The sequence below is a fragment of the Cucurbita pepo genome, chromosome LG03, assembly GCF_002806865.2.
Source record: "Cucurbita pepo subsp. pepo cultivar mu-cu-16 chromosome LG03, ASM280686v2, whole genome shotgun sequence".
NCBI lineage: Eukaryota > Viridiplantae > Streptophyta > Magnoliopsida > Cucurbitales > Cucurbitaceae > Cucurbita > Cucurbita pepo.
In genome coordinates, this window is record NC_036640.1 from 1,322,980 (window position 1) to 1,348,049 (window position 25,070).

General features: G+C 33.4%; 5 protein-coding genes and 1 long non-coding RNA gene across 11 annotated transcripts in view; 4 read left to right on the top strand and 2 right to left on the bottom strand.

Annotated features, from left to right (window-relative positions):
- Positions 1–1,121: 1,121 nt before the first annotated feature.
- Positions 1,122–10,854, bottom strand: LOC111789692. 4 transcript variants are annotated; one of them, XR_002814374.1, is made up of 7 exons: positions 10,390–10,853; positions 9,547–9,606; positions 9,172–9,453; positions 8,448–8,560; positions 7,306–7,383; positions 4,942–5,022; positions 1,122–1,553 (listed from the first exon to the last, which is right to left on the bottom strand). It is a non-coding gene; the product is annotated as an uncharacterized LOC111789692 (long non-coding RNA). The 4 variants fall into 4 exon arrangements; XR_002814376.1 differs by lacking the exon at positions 1,122–1,553 and having other exon boundaries at positions 4,072–5,022; positions 9,172–9,339; positions 9,438–9,453; XR_002814375.1 differs by lacking the exon at positions 1,122–1,553 and having other exon boundaries at positions 4,072–5,022; positions 9,547–9,655; positions 10,390–10,854.
- Positions 2,110–4,304, top strand: LOC111789691 (protein LITTLE ZIPPER 4). 2 transcript variants are annotated; one of them, XR_002814372.1, is made up of 2 exons: positions 2,110–3,587; positions 3,673–3,765. XR_002814372.1 is itself a non-coding variant. In XM_023670348.1 (2 exons), exon 2 carries the CDS (start codon positions 3,777–3,779, stop codon positions 3,993–3,995), a length of 219 nt encoding a protein of 72 aa, XP_023526116.1. In that variant the 5' UTR covers positions 2,858–2,959; positions 3,673–3,776; the 3' UTR covers positions 3,996–4,304. The 2 variants fall into 2 exon arrangements, 1 of the variants encoding a protein (XP_023526116.1); XM_023670348.1 differs by having other exon boundaries at positions 2,858–2,959; positions 3,673–4,304.
- A 796-nt stretch (positions 10,855–11,650) lies between the features above and the next one.
- Positions 11,651–12,963, top strand: LOC111789792 (protein YIPF5 homolog). 2 transcript variants are annotated; one of them, XM_023670484.1, is made up of 2 exons: positions 11,651–12,322; positions 12,704–12,963. In XM_023670484.1, the coding sequence occupies exons 1-2, from the start codon at positions 11,824–11,826 to the stop codon at positions 12,712–12,714; spliced, it is 510 nt and encodes a 169-aa protein (XP_023526252.1). In that variant the 5' UTR covers positions 11,651–11,823; the 3' UTR covers positions 12,715–12,963. The 2 variants fall into 2 exon arrangements, with proteins under 2 accessions (XP_023526252.1, XP_023526251.1); XM_023670483.1 differs by having other exon boundaries at positions 11,654–12,813.
- A 2,766-nt stretch (positions 12,964–15,729) lies between these two features.
- Positions 15,730–16,169, top strand: LOC111791865. The gene has a single exon (XM_023673364.1). The coding sequence runs from the start codon at positions 15,741–15,743 to the stop codon at positions 16,080–16,082; it is 342 nt and encodes a 113-aa protein (XP_023529132.1). The 5' UTR covers positions 15,730–15,740; the 3' UTR covers positions 16,083–16,169.
- Positions 16,170–18,233: 2,064 nt separating this feature from the next.
- LOC111791293 (protein SELF-PRUNING-like) lies at positions 18,234–20,966 on the bottom strand. Its single transcript, XM_023672578.1, has 4 exons — positions 20,713–20,966; positions 19,913–19,974; positions 18,796–18,836; positions 18,234–18,714 (listed from the first exon to the last, which is right to left on the bottom strand). The coding sequence occupies exons 1-4, from the start codon at positions 20,914–20,916 to the stop codon at positions 18,497–18,499; spliced, it is 525 nt and encodes a 174-aa protein (XP_023528346.1). The 5' UTR covers positions 20,917–20,966; the 3' UTR covers positions 18,234–18,496.
- A 3,202-nt stretch (positions 20,967–24,168) lies between these two features.
- The window catches only part of LOC111791094, a 3,643-nt gene continuing 2,741 nt past the window's right edge, over positions 24,169–25,070 (top strand). The window contains exon 1 of the mRNA XM_023672296.1: positions 24,169–24,404. Within this exon, the coding sequence (XP_023528064.1) occupies positions 24,311–24,404 (94 nt within the window). The 5' untranslated portion in view covers positions 24,169–24,310. The remainder of the gene's footprint in view (positions 24,405–25,070) is intronic.

Sequence of the window (25,070 nt, forward strand, 5' to 3'; positions counted from 1 at the left end):
TTTTTTTTTTTTTTTTTTTTTTTTTTTTTTTTTTTACCAATTTCCAAGGGGAAAAATTACTGTTTTACTTCCCCCATCTTGTCATTTATCTATAAATGGGAAGTCTTCACCATTGATATGAAAGGCTTAATTGATTTTTTCAAACTAAAATATTGACTAAATATTATATATTTCAATTGAAAATTACATATTGCCATTTAATTTTTTAATTAAAAAAATAAGGGGAAATCTCAAAAACATCCTCGGAAGAAAATAAGCATGTGGCTAATGTGTGTTTTATTTCAAAGAAAATCATTTATTTAGTAATTTCATAAAGTAAAGAACTAAATTTAAAAAACGTTAGAAAAAGTGCAATTACAAATATATATATAAATTATTATATTAATATTTAATGCATGTGTGTGTGGTTCTCTCTCTCTAAACAGAAAATCCAATGATTATAAAATATAAAAATAACTGACAAAATATAGGATTATGATTTCAAACTTGTCATCTTCTAAGCCAAGTCTTTAAATAAATGCAAATTTCTTTTTTGAGTTTATTAAGAAACATAGGCCACGTTTTCCCCACTAATTTCTGATTTTGCCATTTTCTCTATTTATGTTTCTGAAATTTAAATTAATTATTATAGAGATCTTCATTTTTTCTTTTTTCAATTAAAATGGTGAACAAATATTTGACTAAAAGAGTATCACTTTTGACTTATATTACCCACATCAATCAGTAAGAAACTCTTTTTGTGTCACCCAAAAAAAAAAAAAAAATCTTGTGTGACCTTTCCTTGTCGGATAAAATAAGACTTCGAGGTAACAAATATCATGGATTAGCATGTGTCGTTGACAATTGAATAAATAAAGAAACTGTAATAGTCGCCTACTTAAAACTCGATAGCAACAATTAATTCCTAAAATGGTAAAACTTCACTTATCTTGACTCATCCAGATTCTTATGAAGTATCGATATTTTATCTCTAAAAAGTGATTTTTCGTAGAAAAAATGAGTGAATAGTCGGACCAATTTCAAAAGCTGTAGAAAAGAATATCCAACGAAACTAGATTGATCACCGAACCATGCAAACTATCCTTTAGTTGAATAAAAGAAAAAAAGGGTACTTTCCACCATACCACTCAATAACCATCCATCATTAAAATGAGTTAAAGAGGATAAAATTGAAGTCTTCAAAAGCCAAATAGGGTAAAATTTGAAAGAGGAAAAGCTTTAAAGGGGCAATAAGGTAATTTGAGCAACACTAACCCAATTGTTTTGAGCTCCATGATTGCGTTGATGCCAACACATAGAGGGAAGAACGAGCTCCACGAGGGGGAAGAAAAGACGAAAATGCCCTTGAATCATATGGAGCCATTCCAAAAGAGCATCTGTGAAACCCCATGATGTTTCACACTAAGCTACTCATAACCCATGAGAGGGCTTGAGGCTGGCTGGCCCCTACCCTTCTCTTTCCTTCTTCCAATTGTATTTCAAACCAATTTTTTCTTCTTCTTCTTCTTCCTTCATTTTTTTGTCCATTGCTTTCATTCATTATCCTTGCTTTCCTTGTAATAATGGTTTATAATAATGTAAAACAAAATACCATCATCAATGGGTTCAAATTCTAGGAGTTAAAAAATGGTCCCTCAAGAGTATTATAGAGCCACATAGTTATATGTACGTAAACAATAAGATAATCCTCTCAAGAAATTAATTAGTCGATATCCGGTGAACTACCTTGAACAACCATACTTACAAGAGAAAAAATGACAATTTTTCCACCCATCTGAAAAATAAAGATCACGTGTTTAACTCAACTTTATAGATTCTAGTCTCTTTCAATTACCCAACTAAAGTTAAAAATCATATATTTTTTTTACTATTCTTGAAAACTCCATTAAATTTTACTAACACCCACCAAGTAAAAAGGCTAAAAAAAAACAATCTTTTTTTCTATTTGAGATTGGGTAACAAAAGGGTCCAATTTCTAACACGAATTGGGATCCAAACCCTAAATCGTATAAATTTTTGGTGGTTGAGCTCAAAGANATCTCTATACATAGGTTGACCTTTGGAAGCCCCACTTAGTTATTATCTTCACATTATTGAGGTAAAGAAAAGTTGTATGTGGAAAAGGAAGTGGTAATAAAAAAAGGGTAAAAAAGAGAAAGAAAGAATGATTATTACCAATAGTAACCAACACAAAGAGATTAGAAATGTGAAAGGGAAATGAAAGGAGGGCTAGAAATGGAACTACAAAATTTAGTTTTTTTCTTTTAATTTAATTATTATATATAATTGATTATAAAAGAGGGGCAAAAAGAGAAAGAAAAAAAAGGGTTTTTGAGATAGTTGGGGTGTGATGATGGTTTAGAAGCCAATCCAACCCATCATTGCGAATCTTGGGACGGCCTTAGCCCACCATCATTTTACAAGCCCTAGCCATAAGTCCCATAATTGTCCCTCTCTTAACCCCATAAATGTTGGATTTTATGACCGAAATACCCTTCTTTAATTCCCCTATTTACCCCTCTCCACCCATCATGCCATTTCCCAATCATCTTCATCGTTCTTATACAAACCAAACCTAAATATATTTTCTTTTTATTTTTAAAATATTTATTTATGAAAAAATAAAAAATAAAAAGAAATGATATATTTTGAGGTTCTTGCTATAACCGGCCGCCTTCCATGCTTACACTTGCATGATTGTTGTGTCAGAAAGAGGAGGGGCATGTCTCATGTCTAATGTCTCAATGTCTTTTATTTATTTTTATTTTTTATTTTTTTGTTTTGGGTTTTTCTCTCTCTCTTGAGCTATGACTCTATAAATTAACGGCCTCTTTGTTTCATTTGTCCCTCACTTGTTCCCTTTGTGCCTTTCTTTCTTCTTCTCCTTCGTCTTCTGCCTCTGCTTCTGTTACGAAATCCAGATTGTTTTTGTTTACTTCTCTCTGCCCAACTTCAAAAGGTGATCTTTTTTGAAAAGATAAAGAAAAAACACAGCAGACCCACTTTCTCTCTCTTCTCTCTCTACATACATTTTCTTTTTTTTATATTAATGTTTGGTTTCTTCTTCTGCTTCTCTTCTTGCTTCCCCTTTCACCAAGAAAGGTCGACATACCCTTGTGCTGTGGGGTACTTCCTTTGTTTTCTTCTTCTTTTTGTTCTTGTTCTTCTTAATTCTAATTTCTTCTTCTTCTTCTCTTGTGTTTTGAAGGCATTAATGTCCCGATTTCCTCTGTTTCTGTGTTGTTCCTTGCAGTTCAGGGGATGGTTGAAAAGCTTTTAAAATTTGAAGCCTTTTATGGTGTTTTAGTTTAGCTGCTTATAAGTGGCTTAATCTTACTTTAATTATCCTTTTCTTTCATATTTGGGCAACCCAAAGAACAACCCATTTCTGTCTCTTTCTCTCACAATGAGTGTGGTTTTGCTGCTCTCTGTCTCTTTCTCTTCCAACTCTCATTATTACATATGGCTAAGGCCAGAGCTTCTTCTTCTCAATCACTGCTGGATTTATCAGTCTCTATAAATCAAACTCATCCTTTTTTGAATATCAAATTCAAAACCCATCTCAGCCTTCAACTCGTATCCAACTTGTTTGCTTCTAATTCCTAATCTTCTCTGTTTTTCTTTTTGGTTTTGGAATTTTTTTCTGATTGGGTTCTCTTGTTTTTTGTTCAGGAAGGGAAGTGTTTTTTGGAATTTGGAAGAAGAATTGATTGATATATAGATATATTATATCTATAATCAATCAAATTGATCGAGTCGTGAAATTATCTGAGGATATGGAGAGGCTAAACTCAGAGCTGTACTTGCAGAACTGTTACATAATGAAGGAAAATGAGAGACTGAGGAAGAAAGCTCAACTTTTGAACCAAGAAAATCAAGCACTGCTTTCGGAACTGAAGCAGAAATTATCTAAAGGAAGTTCAAAGGCCAATTCCTCTAAATCAATCCCTGATCTTAATCTCTCCTCTGCAAATCCTTCAAATTCTTCCAACTGATCATATCAATGGAAGAAGATGAAGAAGATGATGATGATATCATGACCGCACTAAAGTTACTCTTTTTTTTTTTTCTTTTTTTTTTAATGGTTTCATTTTTTGTGAATTGCCATAGCCAACAGTAGCATGTAGTTTGGGTTTTCAGTTATGTAGGACAGTCTGTAGCTTTAGCATCTTCTTTCTCTCTCTATCAGTTTTTTTTTTTTTTTAATTTCTTTTTTCATATCTTCTTTTTTGGGGGTTAGGATATGGATTTTCTGTACTTCAAAATGATGTATCAGGCTATCTAATGGAAAACCATTTTCAGACTATAAGCTCTTTCTTTCTCTCTCTCATATCTAATTTTGATTGAATTAAACAATCTTAAATGGGTTTGTTCATATCCATTTAATTTTAACACTTGAGACAAGTATTAAAAATCATGTCTTTGCAATAAAGAAAATCAGTAAGGCACCCAATTTCAAGTGGCTTCATTATCATTTTTGTTTGTAGTTTTTGGTAAGTTTCAAAGCCAAGATTCCCAAAAAGATGAACAGGGCAGGTATTTCTCTATCTTTTGTTTTGTTTTTAAAATTTTATTTAATTGGGTAATAAAGGGTAGGAGATCATTTAGAAGATTTGAAAGAATAATGAATTGTCTAGTGAAGACAACCATGTGGGAATGTTTTTAAAAGCCTATTAATTATATGCATGTTCATATCTTCCTTCCTAAGTTCTGATTTTACGTTACATTGTCATGGTTTTTTCTTTTTCTTCTTTTTATTGGTTTGAGACATGTGGTTATCTTGCATGGAAGGGGTTGAGCTGGGTAAAGAGAGAGACTTGTTTGAAATTAAGATTTATATTTCTTTATTCTTATTTGAGGTAGAAAAAATAGCTTCAATTATTTACCTAACTCAATTATATTGATATAATTTCACTTTATTGATAAATCTCAACCAATTACCTCTGATCGAGTTTCTTGAGATCGGTTAAAGCTTCATCCTCATTAAAGCTCCATCCTCATTAAAGCTTCATCCTCGTGCTCCTGAAATTTTCAAACGCAGCACTTTTACTTCGAGAAATAGTTTTAATACGTTTGTAAAAGTAAAACTTGACACAAAGAAAGATTTCAAGAACTAAAAATATATTGTTTTTTCATATTTCATTTTGCATTAACATTAAACCAAAAGTTATAAAATGAAGATTGAAAATTAGTACACAATTTAATGACTTCCCCCAATAAATTTTAAAAGAATGCAAAATAAATGAAAGAAAAGAAAGGGGGCTTTTCATTCGGATTCCATCTGAGAAGAAAGTGATGGGAGGATCTAATCAGTAGGTAAACGTCATCACAGACACACACAAAAAAGAGAGTAAAAAAATCAAATGAAAAAGTCAATGAAAGAGTTCATTAAATTTTGGAAAAAAATCTATAAAAAAAGGCAATAAAATATGAAACCCATGGACATGACGTAGCTCTGTGTTGCCAGGTTGACCATTATTATTAGTTTTTTTAAAAAATGAAGAAAAAGAAGAAATATATAATAGATAAAGATATCATAAAGAACAATGTCCAATCCAAAACTCCATTACAGGCCTAGCTTGAGGCTGTTTGTTCTAGGCCCTGCCTCTGAGGCTTCAAGAACTCATTGAGATCAAATTTGAGAAGAAAGGCAAAGAAATGATGACCCATTTGAATTTCTCTTCCTTCTTCATGGAAAACAAGCAAATTGGTCCATTTAAACCATCATAGATAGTCATCATTTTCCTCAGATTTTCCTTCTTCTCTTGGCTTGTTTCTTTGATTTTCTGACCATGCTCAAGATTTCTAACTTAACCCCATTCAGTATTTGACTCACCATTTCATTTCAATAAGTTCAATACTAAAATGTCTAACTTTATCTAATAATGTTTGGATTGAATAAAAGAACATGCTGTAAGAATCTAGTAAAGTCTAACTTGTAAAGACCTGTATGTACAAGTTTCATAAGATCGAGTTTATCCGACCACTATTTATAGTCCAACGATTTTGAAAATGAAAAAAACCACTTAGGTAGTTCTAGAAGATCATTTGAAGAAATAAACTATGAGAAAGAACTTGAAAATCTTATACTCCGAACATATTCCCACTACTAACATGATATGAGATCATAATACGGTATGACATTTATTTGCTTTCTCCTTCACTATTTCCATGAAATTTCAATGGAAATTCTTGCAACTTTAAGGAGGATGTTCGACTTAAATAAGATGTAGATAACTTAATGGGGGTAGATCCTCAATTTGCAGGGTACCCTACGGATTTGGGGCCATCATTACAATATCTACAAGAGTGGAAGGGTTTCAGAAGCTGAATGGAAACTGGTTCAGTACGCAAACCTTTTTTCTTGCTTTGGTCCAAAACAACATCCTTCGATGCCTAACACCTTCATTCAAACAACAATCAATAATGTCTTTTAATCATTGAATTCCTTGTATTTTCTAATTCTTGTTCCATTACAACTCACAAGCAAGAGAAGATATATTCTTAGGTTTTATACCCAATAAACAGCCTTGGCACACTGGTCAATACAGCAGAATGTAGATACAGTAACACATCTTCTTCTACTTCTTTCTCTTTCTCTCTCTTTCTCTCTTCGTCCCAACTCTCTGTCTAATCTACAGTGAGATTATTTTCTCGGAAGATTTCAGTCTAGTTCCAAGAGCAATATCCATGCCAACACCTACTGTTTGTTCTCTCATTAAACAAATGTGGACTTGTCATGGGAAAAACAGNGGAACCCCCCCCCCCCCCTTCCAACTAGAAATGCCAGGCTCACCACCTCTGGATGTTTAGATAAAGAGATCTTCAACTCGAAGTTAAATTCATAAACAGAAATTTAGCCCAAAGGGTTAAGTTCAGCTTATTAGATTCCACAAGGTGCATTGCTGCATGTGGAATTTAATTTGGAGAAAATTTTAAGAATTCTTATTAATGAACCTATAACAATTCAACTTCCTCTATGGACTCAAATCCAATCCTAAATGAGAATGACCTGTGTACTAGACAGAGTGATCTATCATTGTTTTAACTTTCAACATTCTTTTTGGCGGACATTAACCGCCATATCAACCACTTATTTGCATTTAGACAATGAACACAGAGAGAACCTTCTTAGAAAGCAAGGTCGCGAACAGATTAGTGTAGCCATATGGAATTGTAATAAGTATGAGAAATTTGGAACATATTTCTCCTGTACGAAGAGACGAAGAGGAATAAGTTTGATTCTTTTATTATCATGATTCATGGGTTATTGATGAACTCAGATCACAAAAATATAAAACGTACCTCTTCTTTGAGAAAAAAAAGCAGGTAATCCCATAAGGTTGCAAAAAACATGAGCAACTAACGGGGCAAGAAGATTGCCTGCAAGGAATATCCCGGCATTAGTGACATTTCTTTATAACAGACTTCTAGTGTGTTTGGTATAGTATAATCAAAATTTTCTATAAACAACTTTGAAAAAAATTAATAATTGAAGTGTCTAGTTTGCCTTTCCATGACCCAAAATGTTCGTTTTTTAAATCTTATCTTAATAAATAAACAAAAACACTTCAGAAAGTTGGATTAATTTTAAAAACTCTTTTCAAAGAAACAGAGAGATGGATTATCCATAAATGATTTTACAATCATCAACTAAAAATCTTCAAAATATGTAGCATGAAAACAAAACATATTAATTGTCAATGTAATCACTTTTAAGCCATTTAAAAAAATGTAAGGCATAAAACATTTCTGTTGAAAATATATTTTTTTTTTAAATGCTTAAACTAGAAGGTATACTAAACACATCCAATTTCCAACAAATCCACCCTCAGTTGCAATGGTTATAAATGCATAAACATTAGTGCCTAGCTTTGTGAACCAAGTCCAAAAAACTATCTTAGATGTCATTTTTTCCTTCCCGGGAAGGGGAATATACACACATACACACATATCATTGAAGGTTATGGACTAGACAGAAGCTACTTCCATTTAACCGCAAGAAAACATTCCAATTGGAAATGCTCAAAGAAGGATATACATTACAGAACTCTTGGAACGAAAGTTCTAAAGGAAAGCACCAAAAGATATTGTCCTACCCAGTACTCTTAACATTAATACAAATAATTGCTTACATTAGGAGTCAGTTAAACATCACCCTTCCCATTAGCATCTATAAATAGATTTGGTGAGAACATCAGCTAAAATCAATTCGCTTATAACATACAAGTCTAGTGGTCATTTAATAAGGGAAAAACTTAAGCTTAAACCCTTGCAATGTTTTCCCCATTTCATATAAATAGGGGAAAACATGAAGAATTCCAGATAAACAATAAATAGTACAGGGAAGCATAAAGTCATGCCCCAAAATGAATAAATGAGGCTACATGCACAAACTCATACATGTAGCAGTTTCATCTGCCAAAACAATGAAGCGTCAAACTTACCCAGACTGAAAAGAATGGAGCAGAGAAATATCACAGTAGTTGGCTTAAATCCCCCCAGATAGAAGAACTGGTATCGTGAATGCTCAAAACACCAACTCCGCAGTTAGTGGAGCCTGTCCAAGAATGTGTGATGCAAATGTCAACCAAGAAATCCAAGTAAAAAAGGTTCCTTAGACACAGCTTAAAGTATTATTTATTAACATCTATTGACCTTTGCTACTTAGTGTCAAGGAAAACAAGACATCTATTTGAATTTTATAGATAGGTCAACTCAAAAACTCAAAATAACAGCATCTTTTACTCCCGAGTGGAATCCAGAACATTGGACGTCAGTGAAAGCCTTCCCAACCGAATTGTGAATCTTCAGTGATTGAGTACAAGGATTCAGTTAACCACATAAATCAAGTTACTATCATTACTTATCTAGTTCGAATATAATAAGTATGCAAGTGAGATTTAGAGCAAAGCCAAGCCGTACATTTTTCTTTCCCACCCAACTCATGGAGCTTACTCATAGAAAATTGTCAAATTAGTAAAGCCTAGGGCATTAATCAGGATATGAAAGGAAGGCAGCTGAGAAATATTTCGAGAATATATACTACCATGCTGTTAGTTATCACAAGAAGCCTACAATAAAGCTAACTATAAGTGATCTCTTTGCTCTTAAATAGACAGGAAACAACGAGTACCCAAATGGCATGGAAAAAACTGTAGGAGTACTCACCACAACACAATTTCTCCAAGCTAAAAGATTTGAGACTGTTAATAGTCCCCGATCAAGAACTCTTGTCCAAAAAAATTCAGCACAGTCCGAAAGGGTGCCTTCTCTGTGATTCATATGCTCTCTCCATGAATCCACCAATAACAAAGACTTTAAAACAATTGATCCAACCTACATTAAAGAAGTCAATGAAAGAGGAAAGAACACGGCTTGCCACTGCTCCATAGATAAAATTGCAATTCAGGATGCAGGTTTAGGATTCATTTCACCTTTCCAATATGCAGACTACAAGATTATAAAATTGAATAAGATGTCAAAGAAAACCTTAGCTAATGCCATTGCGTATAATTTAATGGAGGAGAAAATATTGGAACTTACAATATGATCTGCTCGGATACCGCAAGCTGCTAATAACAGTGAAAACTCCATTTTCCTTATCTAGCATGAAACAAAATGAGATGGGGAAAGTCAGCATTGTGATGGAGACCTAGCACAACCAAATAAGTAAATTACGGACTAAGCACTTATAATCAGACTAATAAAGCTTCACTGAGTGACAAATTCCTGTGAACAATTGAAACTCATAGAACTACAAACAAGAAGTTGCGTCTATATAATATCTTCCTTTGCATGGTAATTAGAAAGTTACAATTTCAAATCTCTAATTTGCCAAATAGATTGATTGATTAATCTTATGTTCTATAGTAATTGGTTCACTTAAATACTGAGAAAGGTTATTATGTGTGTGTATATGTGGAGTTCTTGTTCCCAGGTCTATTAGATACAATGGATCCAACAGATCGTTAATCAGTCAACCTTGACAGCCCCTGACTACATGTTATAGATGAAAAAGTCGTTTTCTAAATCAATAGCTACTTCGTTTTTCAAATTAAAACCATAAATAATAATGTTAACAAATGCCGATTAGTTTACTTGTAGTTCACATGATAAAATAATTCTTAAACAGTCTATCGAGGATATTGATTGACCATTCGATCTTAGGTGAACCATACTCGCACGTTTCCTGACAACGAAACAGCCTTATAGTTTATTCTCTCTTGAGATTGTTCCGGATAGAAATAAACGAATAATAACAGTTAAACTCGAAGAAGGAGAAGTGATTCCACGTTGAGATGATTCCTGAGCAGACGCATTACAAATACAAACAATCTAGTCATCCTTTCAGAAATTAATGACCGGAAAAAAGTAAATGAGGCTTACAGGATGGATTAGAGCGCAGACGACGACTGAGACGGCCCTGAAAATGATGGCGAACAGACACCGTCGAATCGTGTAAACTTGAAGAGAAGGAGGAGGTGATAGACGGAAGTATCAAAGCAGGAGCATGGACAACGGCGACGTAGAACAGAGCCATGGCCATGCAGACTGCCACTTCCACTTCTTTGGAGACCGAACAACCTTCCTACTCCATGGTTCGATTCATCAAGCAAACCTAAAGCGCAGCATTAGATAAATTTGTTCTTCGCAACTGGATCTGAAGAGGAATCTCAACCGCTTTCCGTTGAACTCTTAGTTCGAATTCACCTTGCGTCCGATCTCCCGCCACCTCGTGCAAGCCTAGTTGAATCGGGATTGTTTCCGAGTCGGAGAGTCCCCTTCTCATTGTCTTTCAATTTATTCAATTAACCCCAATATGGGAACATAATCAGTCAAACCACCTTTTTCCCTTCTAGGGGGGCAGCAGGACAGCGATTGTGCAACCGGAAGAAATTTGAATTTTGTAGACAATGTCAACATATGCTCGAGCCTTGAGTCACGAATATGAGAGATGTGTTTAGAACACGTGAGCGTTTTTTTTTTTTAAGAAATAAATGTTATAAGCTTGAAGTAATTAGACAACAACGACAACATTGATAGCATATAATCCGAGTAGAAAAAAGTGACAACTAGTCATATTTTCGAACATTTTAAGACATTTTAGACATGATAGGTGTGGACATGATTTTGGTGAATGATCATATACCCCTGTATTGACACAACATTAAATAGTAAAGACATATGTAAGACAAGAGCATGTAAAAGTGGTTTGGAATAGGAATGCGATCATAGACAACACGTCTTAGATAAGCATGACTGACACATTCGACATATGGTCATAAATAACACGCTTTAGACAAACATGACTGACAATATGCACAACCAAGGATTTTGCAACACGTTTAAGAGTATATTTTTAGATAAAAATATAAAAGTTAGAAATATTTATATTAATTTAGTAAAAAAATAAAATAATTACCGCCATACGAACAAACCTTTTGGAGCAAGAAATAAGAATTCGTATTTTCTAGAAGGATGGGGAGAAAAATGTAGTTTCACATACACATTCAGACACTTCGAAAACTGTTTGGCCTTGCACTCGTCCCCAATTTCACATCAACTAGTCGAAACGGAATACGAAAAGTCAGATATGCCCTTCCTTGTTTTGTACTATATAAACTTTTTTATTCTTTAATATGTTTTTCTTTTAATTTTCTTGTGTTTCGAATTCTTGCTAATCTTTCCCCATTTCCTTTACCTTTGTAGGGCATTCGATCTCGAGTTGAATCCCTAAATCTTCGTTCTTCGGTTTTGAGTTGCTTCTCCTCGTAATCGATTTGAGATTTCATATTTCAGGGTTTTGTTCTTCTGTAATCCATGGGGACGGTGAAGAAGGAGTTCGCTGTACCACCGGTGGTTTTCCCCTCTGGCGGCAACCCCAATCTTCACCAACGGGGTGTGGCGACGGCGCCATTTCAGCCTCCTCGGTCGACCGGCTCCAGCATTCCGTTTATGTCCTTCGACATCGGATCCGCCGCCGCTGCTTCCACGTCCTCTGGCGGTATCTATGGAGGTCCTATCGGTGGCGGGTCTGTCCCGGGTGGTGCTAATTTCGAAGACGAAGAACCCCTCCTCGATGAACTCGGGATCCACCCGGATCAAATCTGGAAGAAAACCAAGTCGATCTTGAATCCGTTCCGGGTCAAACCCGATGTGCACAAGGACTCGGATTTGTCCGGACCGATTCTCCTATACATGTTCTTCGGCCTCTTCCAGTTGCTCGCCGGCAAGATCCAATTTGGCGTGATACTGGGATGGATCGTGGTTTCTTCCATCTTCCTGTATGTCGTGTTCAATATGTTGGCTGGACGAAATGGTAATTTGAACCTTCACACATGTACTAGCGTAGTTGGGTACTGTATGTTTCCTGTTGTGGTTTTTTCGGCCGTGTCTTTGTTCCTGCCGCAAGCCGGTATATTGAGATCCGGAGTCGCCGGAGTTTTTGTGTTGTGGGCAACTAGGATCTGTACGAGTCTCATGGTTTCTCTTGCCGATGGTGGGGATGAGCACCGTGGGTTGATAGCATATGCTTGTTTTTTGATTTTCACTCTCTTTTCGTTGTTAGTTATATTTTAGTTCTAATACTGCAACTTCAGCTTTGTGATTAGCGTTGACATTCTTTGCTTCTTACTGAAAAAGAAGAAGAAAACATTCAGTACTGATTTTTTTTGTTACTATGTTGATTACGTGAAAGTAGGTGAAGTCTGATGATTGATGGTGGGAAGGGAAACTTGATGCAGTAATGGGAAGTCCATTTCTTTTAATTTCTTATTTGTGCTTCTGAATGTTCAGTTTTTCTCCACTTAATCTTGTAAGAGATAAGCTAGTTTTGTGTTTATTTTGAGCTGCCGTATTGTTCTACTTCTACATTTTAAGCGTATAGTGTGCATATGATGTGTTTGGTTAATGATTCCCTCTGGCTGAAGGTTCAATAAATAGCAATGCCCTTATGAGCAATCGTCTTGGACACAAGTTTAGTTGCATTTGCATTTGATCTTGATGTTTCTATCATCTCCTTAATTCCCCTTTCCCTTGTTTCTTTTGGATCATTGTTTGCACCATATTTTGCCTTGGTAAGACAGCATCCTCATGCATTGTTTTAGAAGACTTGAAGTTCATCTCTTGGCTTGTTTTTCTGTGGAAGAATCGAGTCTCATGGCATAAACCTCGAAATTCTGTAAATTGTCGTCTGCCTTGTATATAAGCGGGATCATGTTCAATGTTTTAGTGATGGCAATGTGGCAAAATTGTAGCATGTTCCATTGGCCTTTTGGCTTTCTCTACTGAACTATGCTTTGGCTAGGGCCTCTCTGATGGTATTTTCTTTGAGGGGTTGTGTCTACAATGTCCTTGTATAACTCTATTATGACACCTCCGATCTCGGAGTGTAATATTCCCTTGCCGTTAACTAGCAGATGTAGTAGGCTCTTTTATTGACATAATCTGTTGTTTATGGCTGTCTTGTGCATCCATATTGAAGAAATAGATTAGGTTACTGTGAGATCCCACATCAGTTGGGAAGGAGAACTAAGCATTTCTTATAAGGGGGTGGAAACCTCTCCCTAGTGGACATGTTTTAAAACTTTGAGGAGAACTCCGGAAGGAAAAGCTCAAAGAGGATAATATTTGCTAGTGGTGAGCTTGAGTTGTTACAAATGGTATAAGAGCCAGACACCGGGCAGTGTGCTAGCGAAGATGTTGGGCCCCCAAGGGGGGTAGATTATGAGATCCCACATTGATTAGAGAGGGGAACTAAGCATTCCTTATAAAATGTGGAAGCCTCTCCCTAGTGGACGTGTTTTAAAACCTTGAGGGGAACTCCAAAAGAGGAAGCGCAAAGAGAACAATATTTGCTAGTGGTGGGCTTGAGCTGTTACAGTTACCCATTACCAATACCAAGTTGCTTATGTCCAGAGGTGGAAGGTTGTTTTGGATGAGAATGATTTCTTGTTCCGAGTTCATAAAGAAATCATTTTGATTGTTGCTCTGTGCCATGCTGGTCTTATCATTTAGATTATCTTTCTTTTTTTGTTGTTGCTTTGTAATCCCCATATTCGTTTAACTTGGAAACATTCAACTTTAGCCTCATTGTTTTCCCACATGGGCTTGGGTTCCACATTTCAGCTCTTAGTGAGCACCTCAACTTGTTACCGGCCCGAGGCCATAACAATTGTTGCCAGAAACTTATAATTCTTCAGGCTGTTGCTTGCTGTGTTTCTGCGATGCAAACTTGTTTCGATAGGTGAATTCATCATCTATTTGGACATTAATCTTAAAAATGCAGATTATTAAGGTAGGATAAGGGTAATCATTCTACTCAAGATTTTCATGCATTATAAGTCTTAATGCATTTCTGTGGTATTATCATTTGATGAGAGATGGAGGGGAAGGCATTTTGTGTTGATCTTTTTTAGCCTTGGTCGCAGAAAAACGATAAACAGCAATTAGAAGTATTTTCTATAGTGTTTCTTTCCAGGCATTACTTGGCGTGTTCTTAAATGTTCACTATTACCCTAAACCCTAATCTATTTTTAGTTTGTGGAAGATGCCTTTATTAGTATTGAAGAAATCCTCTCAGATTTGTACATTATTATTATTTTTATCATCTATATTTCTCCTCATATTTACAGATTTATTAGTATTGAAAAATCCTCTCAGAGTTTTAAGGATAATATTTTTTGTCAGTGTATCACTAGTAATATTGTTCTCTTTCTTTCTCCTGGAAAGGAGAGATTTTGAACCCTTATAAGGAATGTTTTGTGTGGTATCTCACAATCTACCGTTACCCCTAAGGACTTAGTCCCTGAGGGTTTAGTGTTCTCGCGTTGGCACATCGCTGAGTCTAGCTGCCCACCATTAATAGATATTATGTAACAACATCAAGTTCATCACTAACAAATACTATATTTTTTAGGTTTTCACTCAAGGTATATTCTTCTTGAATGAGGTTTCTACCTTCACTCTTGTAAGGAATGTTTCGTTTTCTTATCCAATAAAGATAGGATTTCACAATCTAATTGTTATAATAATTTTAGGGCGGTTGATGATTCACTTTTTAATCCAAAAGGTTGTTTGGAAACTATTTCCAAACATTTTTAAAAAAATAAATATATGAATAAGCGATTTTTTAATAAATGTTACCCTTTGACAAAATTCGACCACCAACCCCCACTCAAAGACTCAAAATCAAACCACTAACAATTCTTCCATGTAGTTTGAAACTAAGGGCGTTTGGATATATATTACACACATTTTTTACTTGCGTTTACTTATATTTGATTTAATTTTTTACAACAATTATTTCTTCTAATATTTTGTCAAATAATTTAGACTATGCAATTTAAATAAATAAATAATCATCTAAATTAATTTTAGATATTAAAGTTTAATATTTAAATAATTGAAGTGATTGTTTAATCACAGCAATTTAGTGCTAATTTACTAATTAAAAATTAGATAAGCTATTAAAATATAAACATAAAAGTTTAGGGCCTTCTAATTTAGGTTATATGGTTTTGATATAACGATTAAAACAATTTTTTCTTGAATAAAATATAAAGAAAAAGAGCGATTAATGTCAGATTGGGATTAGGGGAGCAACTTCGCACCTGAACTTGGTGGTTGCGGATTTGTTGAGGACCGTTCCACTTACCTGATTTCTCCTCACTCCTTCCTCCATTCCCTATATAATGAGGTTGAAGCTCCGCCGTATTTACCACCGACCATCGGCATCCATGGCCTCCAGCGGAGTTCCGGTGGAAATCGAAGAAGACGACGAACTCTTCGAGATCGATCTCGAGGCCGTTAACAGCATTATTTCTCCGCGGCATTTCTGCGAGGATACTTACGGTTTCTTCACGGCCACCGGCGGTGCCGCGCTTCTCGCCAACTGTCTGCTTCCGATCTCCGATTTGTCCAATGCCGTTCCGATGGCCGATTCCGCCGATTTTGAGATGTTTCCATTTGCAACGCCACCGGAGCCGACGCGTCTGGAGAAGGCTTTTCAGTTGCCGCTGGGTTTTGGCCTTCGTCAGGCTTTGATTAATCGATCGGAGATGAAGTTAAGCAGTGGATGATTGATCTGTTAGGTTTTCTGATTTTGTGGTTTGGGAATTTTCCCGCGAAAATTATAATTGAATTATACTTCCATTATTACTATATAATTATCTTATAATTTTTATTAGATTTAACTTGTTAACTTACACATTTGAGACCAATTATAAACTTACACATTTTTTCAAATTTAAACTAAAAATAGATCAATTAAATGTTGTCACTTGTTTATCATTCATATATCAAATAACTATGTTTCATGACTGACAGATAATAATTTAGGTCGAATTCATGAGAAATTAAGTCGGTTAATTATAAGGATATGTATCATAATAAACTCTACCGATTTCACTATTATTTATATAAATGTATTGTAATAGCTCAAATTCACCCCTAGTAGATATTGTCTGCTCTGACTCATTAAATTTGTTCATTTTAAAATACCTGTGTTATGGAGCCTAACACATTTTTATATTCTTATAAATAATGTTTCACTCGAATGTTTTTTCAGTTTATTATGGCTATTTTAAGCCTATTCAAAAGGGTTTGTGTTAAGCTCAAATAAGCCCAAATTCATAAAAAATAAAAAATAAAAAATTGGGCCCAATTTGAATACAACCCAACTCTATACAAAATCATCCAAACCATTAATAAAAATATTCTTAAATTTTATATTTTATATAAAAAAATATGATTAAACTTTCGAGATATATTCTCGAACTTTCAAAAATTTTATTCATACTCTTAAACTTTTTTAACTTGGAAAACACTTTCAAACATTTTAAAAAAATTTAAAAAATAATACCTTTAAACATTTTTAAAAACTTCAAAAATACCTTGGATAAAAAACTTTAAAAAATAAAATATTCTTAAAGCTTTAGATATATTTTTTAAAGCGTAGAAACGATGAGGTGCATATTGTGAATTTTTTTTTATAAAGGTTAAGATTATTAATGTTAATTTTAAAATTTTATAGATGTTTTTTAAACATAATACTAACTTAACGGTATTCTTGAACTTTTTAAAAATTTGAAGAGTATTAATTAAACTTTTTAAAGCAAAGTTTCTTCATCCAAAATTACCGTAAGAATATTTTAAAATTATTAAAACTTTTAAAAATTTAGTAATATTTTTGAAACAAAATATAAAATGAAGGAATATTTTTATTAATTTAATACAGAAATAATAACAATTTGAAGATTTAGAAATCCTCCATCAAAGTCTACCTTCAAGATAAAGTATAAGAGGATTATAAATTTGAGACACTACACATATAAATATTAGTAAAATAAAGTTTATTTCCACGAATTTAAATTTCTCTAAATAAACAATGTCACGTGTATTTTTCAAATTTTTATAATATTAATTGTCATATCAACTTTCATTCCCCTTTTAAAAGAAATACTCTTCAATGAAGACTCTTTGTTGGTTTGAATTAATACAAATAAAAAAAGCACAATCACTTTAGATAAATTCAATTAATTAATTAATTAATTATAATATTAAATAAGTTACATTCTTTTAATTAATTTTGAAAATATATTTATATCCTATCTTAAATTAAAAGATTATGCAAAATTTAAACTATAAAAACTAAAATAATATTTTAACAAACAATAATTTAGAAACAAAGCATCAATCCTCATTTGAATTTGTGATTTCAAACACCTTTTAAAAAGTCAATGAGAAAACTAAACCCTAATTCAGCTGACGTAGGATTCTTCGGACAGTTCAATTTTTGAATTTTAAATATTGAAAATTTATCTATAATTTATTTATTCATTATAAATATTTGTTGAAAAGAATATTGGAATTTTAGGTAAAGGCATTTTCATTAATGTGTATATTTTTATTTATATTTATTTATTTAATAGAAATCACATCTTTTATTTTATAATAACGCATTATTAGTAGTGAAATGTAAGCTTGCACTTAACACTTAATTAATTTATTATCTAAATATTTGTTATCAATTGGAACCAAATATTAGAGTTTTATTGGACAACTTGTTCTAATTAGAATAGTTTTTATTTTTTATTCTTTTTTAATTTGATTCTCTGAGAGTAAATATTTTCTTGCAACATTTTTTTAATTTTTTTAATTAATTATTTTCCGAAAAAAAAAAAGGAAAAAGAAACAAGAAATAGAAATGTTACTAAACCGAGCCAGCGAAATACATGCACAACTAGACACACGAGAAAGGAGACGAAAACGACGCCGTTTTCTACCTTTCTTCGTGTCCAAATTATTTACCCTGATCCGTACATATATATATTTTTTATAATATACAAATCTGAAACTCCCTCCCTTTAGTGATTATTATTATTATTATTATTATTCTTTAGGGAAATGGAAGACCCATCATTATATATATATATTTTTTTTTCTGTTCTTTTTGTCTTGTATAACCAGCTGGGGCCGCCGTCCGCGGCGGGGTTTAGCGTCGTCTGGCGGCAGTTTCTCTCTGAGCATTGAAGTAGACGGCAGCAACGGGGTCGCCGAGGTCGTTTTCGGCAGCGAAGACTCGTGTGCTGAAATGGTCCCTTGAAGAGGGTGCGCTTACCGTTTGTCTTCGCTTCTGTTTGAACAGAACAAAAACGAACCTGTGGATTCCTATGTTTGGCCTTGGAGTCTCGTAGCTTATTACCTCCCTTCCTGTGTTTCATTCAAACCCCATTAACAAAATTTACCTGTTTTGAGTTAAAAACATTTTACCACGTTCTCTAAAAAAGTTACCGAATGTGGCGTCCGTAGTCCCAGGGATGTCTGTCACGATCCTGCAATAGAGATTGTTCAGTAAAAACCGTTAGTTACCATTGTAAAAACCAATAACCCTTCTTCACAACAGTCCCCCACCCACTCGAGAAGCTAGACATTAAATAACTGGTTCAACGAGGATATCTAAATTTACATATCGGAGTTAGCTGCTGGCCTAGGTAGTTCCTTATCACAAAGCACGGTAAGCACTAACATATATATAAGTAATATTAGGGGTGTAATGGGTCGGATTGAGTTAGGTCGAGAGAGTTTTTTTTGGATCAACTCAAAAGTTGAGGTTGGTTGGATTGGTAACCCAACCAAACTCCAAATTTTTCACCACCTAACTCAACCCACCCCTTTATTTTGGTTGGGTTGTTAAAAAAATTATTATTTTTTGTTTATTTATCTATCGTTCATAATTATTTAATACAATATTAGATAAATTATATTAAAAAGTTTACGAACAAACACAAATCAATCGATAATTATTCAAATAAATAAAAATTTCATCAACAACTACGTGGTTCCTTATTGCACTGCATTCGGTATAGTTTCAAAATCAAAACATCAGTTTATTAATAGAGATTTCTCTAATAATATAGTTATGATGTTGCTCGTGGATCGAAGGGCTTGGAGACATCTCGATATATATTGAATAAGACATGTATTAAATTTTTCTAAAATTGAAATGAAGCTTAAAGTTGACAAATTTGGTCTAAATTAAGACACCAAATGAATCCAGTCCACTAAGTATGCTGATCTTCCAAGTTCCAACTATATAATAGTGGTATTTTTTTTTTAAATATCTTATAATAAATGTAAAAGACAAACCATAGGTTATATTAAAAGTTATTTGATTTAGTTTACATGAAAATGAAAGAAAAATAAATAAGCAAAATTGGCTAAAATCCAAGAGAATTTCATCCTCCAACGACAATGAAACACGACAACGATTCTCTCAGTATTAATTCTTGTCAAGTCAAATTTGGTGGGTTTCATGCAACATGCAATATTTGTAATGTAACTGTGACAGTAACACTGTAAATGTTTAATTACCAGTGTGAATTTTAGTTAAAAAAAAAAAAAAAGTTACCAGTGTAAATGCTCTCTTAAATAAGGATCACTCGGTCCTGGAACATCTGGGTCTGTCATAACCTGAAACAAGAAAAAATGAAATGAAATCATTGAGGGAGGAGAGAAAACATATCTAAATAATTTCTCAAAACTTACCTGTTACCATAATAATAGAATTATACTTAAATTGGTGAATGAAAGATTATAATAAATTTAATCATTTCTTCAAGATATATTGTCTTAACTAATTGAGGTATGAGTAGCATAAGGTCTCACACCATTTGCAGAGGGGAACGAAACATTCTTTATAAAGGTGTGAAAACCTCTCCTTAACCGACGGGTTTTAAAATAGTGAGGCTAACGTCAATACGTAACGAGTCAAAACAGACAATATCGCAGTGGGTTTGTACTTTTACAAATAGTATTAGAGCTAGCCACCGAGTAGTATGCCAACGAGGATATTGGGTCTCGAAAGAGGTGGATTGTGAGATCTCACGTCGATTGGAGAGAAGAACGAAACATTATTTATAAGAATGTGAAAATCTCTTCCTAACAAACTCGTTTTAAAAACGCAAAGCTAACAGTGATACGTAACGGGTCAAAACAGACAATAACCCAATTCAAAATTTTTGTTCAACAAGGAAGAATTCGCACTTTTGACCGAGACATGTCTTAAACTAGTGAGCTACGTTCAGGTTAACAACTTAAAATTTGAATATGATAAGGTAGAATCGGGTCAATCGTAGACACAGAAAGAGAAACATCGGGGTAAATCGTATATAGAAATGAAAGAATCGATAGAGAGAGAAGAAATGTCACCAAAGTGAAGAAAGATCTCAAGTCACCACCAAGGATTTCAGCCTTAGGTTTAGCAGCAACAGCAGAAGGAAAGAACTCATGGCCATTAAAGACTTGCTTATTGTTGTAAGAAACAGTCATCTTCATGCTTTGGGTGAAGGGATCAAGAACATCTCCGATCACTCTCCCAACAACAAGAGGCTCCGAAGACACACTTCTTGCCATTGCACACACACAGGGAAGCTAATTAGGGCTCTTTCTTTCACTGTGGGTATGTTTTATAAGCTCAAATTTGGTGCTCATATTTATAGTGTTCTTCAAACGCTCATTTAATAGCTACAGATCTTTCTTGGTGTCTGTTGGCACTGAATTAAAGGTTCATACATGGCCCACGCTAAGGAACAATTTTTTTCTCTCTCCTTCATTGGTCACATCAACCTACTTTCTATTTATTTTATTTCAGATTGGTTTTAACATTTTTTTTTTAATTTTTAATTTTGTATTTAATAAATGGATAAACTTTTAATATATATATATTTTTTTTTGTATTAATAAACTAAAGTATATAAAATATATTTTTAAAAATATTTAAACTCGGAGATATTCCTAACGCTAAAATGTACTTTAATAATACTTTGATTTGTTATTTTAAAAAAATTATATAATGAATTAAAATAATTTATAATCTTAAAATGAAGCACTACATTCTAAGCCGAAAGAAAAAGTCAAAAGTCAAAAGAAAGCTTCCAATTTGGAGAGTTTACCTTCCAAATTAGCTAAATGTGAGAGAGGGAAGGAGGGAAGTTAAATTATGTGGGGGGGATTCTAATTATTTTTAAAAAAGGGCAACTTTTGCAAATAAGGTCAAAATGGGGGAAATAGTTGAAAGAGAAAGGGAATTTGTTTGGGAACCTTCCCAAATCATAACTCTCATGAGACAATCAGAAAGGAATTTGCCATATAAATAGATGCTTTGAGGGCTGAAAGCATAAAGGAAACTCCACCAAAACCCTAAGTGCTTTTAGTGGTCACTTCATTTTTGCATAAAGGAGATTCAAATTTTTCCAAGTTTGGCAAATTCCAATCACCCTCCCTTCTTTTCCCTAACTAGAAACTATTCCACCTTTTTTTAAAAATAAAAATTAATTTTTTTGTTCCCCATTTGCCCCCTCACCTCATGTGCCCCTCCTAAACATACCCCCCACATTACCCATGTTTTCCCATGGGCTTTTTCGTCATTTCCTTTTTAACGTTCAAATCAACCCTCACCTCAGTCACTTGCCTGCATATGGACTTTCCCTCAAAGCTTTATCACATTCTTATAAAAAATGTTTCGTTCCCATCTCCAACCAATATGAATCTCACAATTCACTTTCCTTGAGAGTCAGCGTTCTCATGGCACATCACTCGGTGCCTGACTCTGATACCATTTGTAACAGTCCAAGCCTACATCTACCAGATATTGTTCTCATCTTTAGGCTTACTATCAAGATTTTGAAACGTGTTTGTTAGTAAGATGTTTGCACACTCTTATAAATAATGTTTTGTTTCCTTCTTCAACTGATGTAGAGTCTCACACTTAATAAGAGATGTATTAGAGTTTTTTCTTTAAATTATGTAACCAATGGGACTGTGAACCAATGGAAGGGATTTTATGATTAGTCAAGTTGATGAAAGCCATTTTAAGCTCGTAAAAGTAAGAGAAATTCAAGTTGACGTACTTGATATTGAACTTTTGACATTTTAATCGGTGGTAGATCTTAACTAGTTGAGTTATACTCAGATTGATAAATTTAGATGAGTTATTGTTTTATGTAAGTGCGCTAAGAACCGCTCGCATAAAAAAAAAAACATAAAATAAGGTTTTTTAATTTATATTAAATAAAGTATTAAAGTGGTTTAGGGTATCCCTACCCATTGAAGGAATGAAAGTGACATTCGGAAGCTTAGTATATAAAATAATGGGAATGATTTTCTTTTTTTAGTACGAGACCCACATAATAATATTTATTATTTATTACTTCATTAAAATTAGCAACCAATAAAATTTGAAAATTAAAGAAAATTATTCTATTCCCTTCATATTTAATGTTAGTATAATAATACTTAATATATATATTTTTTAATTTCTAATAAGTAATAACCTATTTTGAATGGTTTAATAAAATTAAAAAAGAAAAAGTTAATTTTAAAATTTTGGTAAAATTAAAATGTTTGGAAAGAAATTAGGACTGGAAATAAAGAACGACACGTGACCAAATAAATGCAAACTATGCTGATTCTTCTAATATATTTATTCGTTCAATAAAGTGAAAAAAGACTCGACCATTCGAGAACAAATATGGAAGGTTGTTCCACCTTTCAACTCGGTTCATAAATATTTTAGAAAAATATTATATCTCGACACTTGTTTAACATGGTCTGACGAGTTTGAACCACTTTTTTTGGCACCATCCACTTGCCAGTTAAAATTACATTTTGACTCTGAAAATTTATATATATTAAATTTCGTGATTAAAATAGGTGGATATGGATAATATGAATATGAAAATTAATATAAAGATATAACTTAATTTTTCTAAAAAATATAATTTAAAAAATATTTATGAATATGTTTACAAAATTAAAAATTTTGTATTGATATTCATATTTTAATTTCGAACGAATAATTTCTATTATCTCAATATCAAAAAAATTATCAAATAGTGCCACTTGTTTATTGACAACGTGCGTGACATGTTGAACTTGAAGTTAATAATTCAGTTGGAGCTCGTTAAAGTTAAGTAGTCCAAGTCTATTGAAAAAGATTTTGTTAAAGCCCAAACCCAAAAGTTGGGCCCAAAGTCAAAAGTTAGGCCTAGTCTATTGAAAATGTTTGGTTAATTCATGTTGAAAGCTATTTAGATGTTCTCACCTCTCTTGTTTAGGCTTTTTATAAGATTCCACGTCGATCCGAGAAAATAAAAGTGTCTTTTTTTTTTTTTTTTTTTTTTTTTTTTTTTTTTTTTTTTTTTTTTTTTTTTTTACATAATTAAAAAACAGAAAAGAACAACTCGGCAACTTAACCTAACCAAACCCGAATGTAAATGGTTGGATTGAGTTGTGAACTTTGTTCAGGTTGCTTGGATCACCAACTCAATTAACTCAAAGTTTTAGGTAGGAATGAGTTAGGTTGTGAACTCTGTTCGGGTTTCTTGGATCATCAACTCAATCAACTCAAAAGTTGGGGTTGGTTCAAAAAAATTTTACAACTCAACTCAACCAGTGTACATCTCGAATTTAATCTATAAATTTTGACGTATAATTTAATTTTTAAATAAGTTGAATCTTTAAAAATATATGACTAATACCAATTAGCGCATTGAAAGAAATATTTTATGAACTACAAAAAGAAGTAATAATTAAATTAAATATTTTCCAGATCAGATTCTGTAAGAAATAGAAATTAACCAATTACACAGCCTTTCTGTTTTTGACAAATAACCCAAAAACCGCCTTTAGTTGTTCTTGAGCTTCTCTGTTTTTTCCCACGCCCTCGCTTTACTTTCAGATCTATTCCTTCCCTTGTTCCCTGCGAAATTCAGGGCGAGGTCTGATCTGTGGGTAGCCGAGGGCTGTAATGGCGGGGGGCGTGAACCGGAAGATATCGGCAGCATCGGCCAGAGCTCATACGAGGAAAACTAAACGGAGCAGTTCTTCCCCGATTTCTTCAGGTGGCCTATCTCCATTTCTTTTTCTATTTTCTCCACTGCTCGTGTGAATTTATCGGTGCTTATTGTGTTCGAATATGCTGAAATTCGCATGTTAATCATCTACATTGTTTCCTTTTTCGTTGCGAAGTTGGAAGTAAGGAAGAATCGTAGTTCTCCGTCTGGTTTTTATGCGTTTGAGTAAGCTGTAGCGATGACCAAAATCGACCTAAGCTGTAGTTTAGGGTGCTATTTTCAATTTCTGACCTCAGCTTTAGAACACTCCGGCATGATTTTTCATCAAATTTAAGTTGATTCTATTTAGTTGAAGTTAATATTAGGACAACCAGGAACCAATCTAACCTACGAGTTGAAGTTGTTTGTCCCTAAACTGCCCATTCAAGTCCATAATTTTTTGGTTTAGGTTGATCAGGTGTTAATGAATTTCTTTAACATCACCAGCCTCTCTTTCCTAGATCTGTTACTGTTTACAACTTACCACTCATCTTGTGATCTATCAGTGCAATCTTATGTGAGTGGATATGGTTCATTTCTTTTACATACTATAGATGTTCTCCATGCTATATGAGCATTTTGTATCTTCTCATCGTATACATTGAAAAGTTATATCTTGTTAAAGAAAAAAAAAAAAAAAAAAAAAAAAAAAAAAAAAAAAAAAAAAAAAAAAAA

What these genes read in the sequence shown, in the direction of transcription:
- LOC111791865 (XM_023673364.1), top strand. Translation starts at nt 15,741, where the DNA reads ATGGCCTCCAGCGGAGTTCCGGTGGAAATCGAAGAAGACGACGAACTC.
- LOC111791293 (XM_023672578.1), bottom strand. Translation starts at nt 20,916, where the DNA reads ATGGCAAGAAGTGTGTCTTCGGAGCCTCTTGTTGTTGGGAGAGTGATC. An exon ending in TGAGATCTTTCTTCACTTTG is followed by an intron (nt 19,975 to 20,712) that starts GTGACATTTCTT and finishes TTCTTGTTTCAG; the next exon opens with GTTATGACAGACCCAGATGT. An exon ending in GACTACGGACGCCACATTCG is followed by an intron (nt 18,715 to 18,795) that starts GTAACTTTTTTA and finishes AATGAAACACAG; the next exon opens with GAAGGGAGGTAATAAGCTAC.
- LOC111789792 (XM_023670483.1), top strand. Translation starts at nt 11,824, where the DNA reads ATGGGGACGGTGAAGAAGGAGTTCGCTGTACCACCGGTGGTTTTCCCC.
- LOC111789691 (XM_023670348.1), top strand. Translation starts at nt 3,777, where the DNA reads ATGGAGAGGCTAAACTCAGAGCTGTACTTGCAGAACTGTTACATAATG.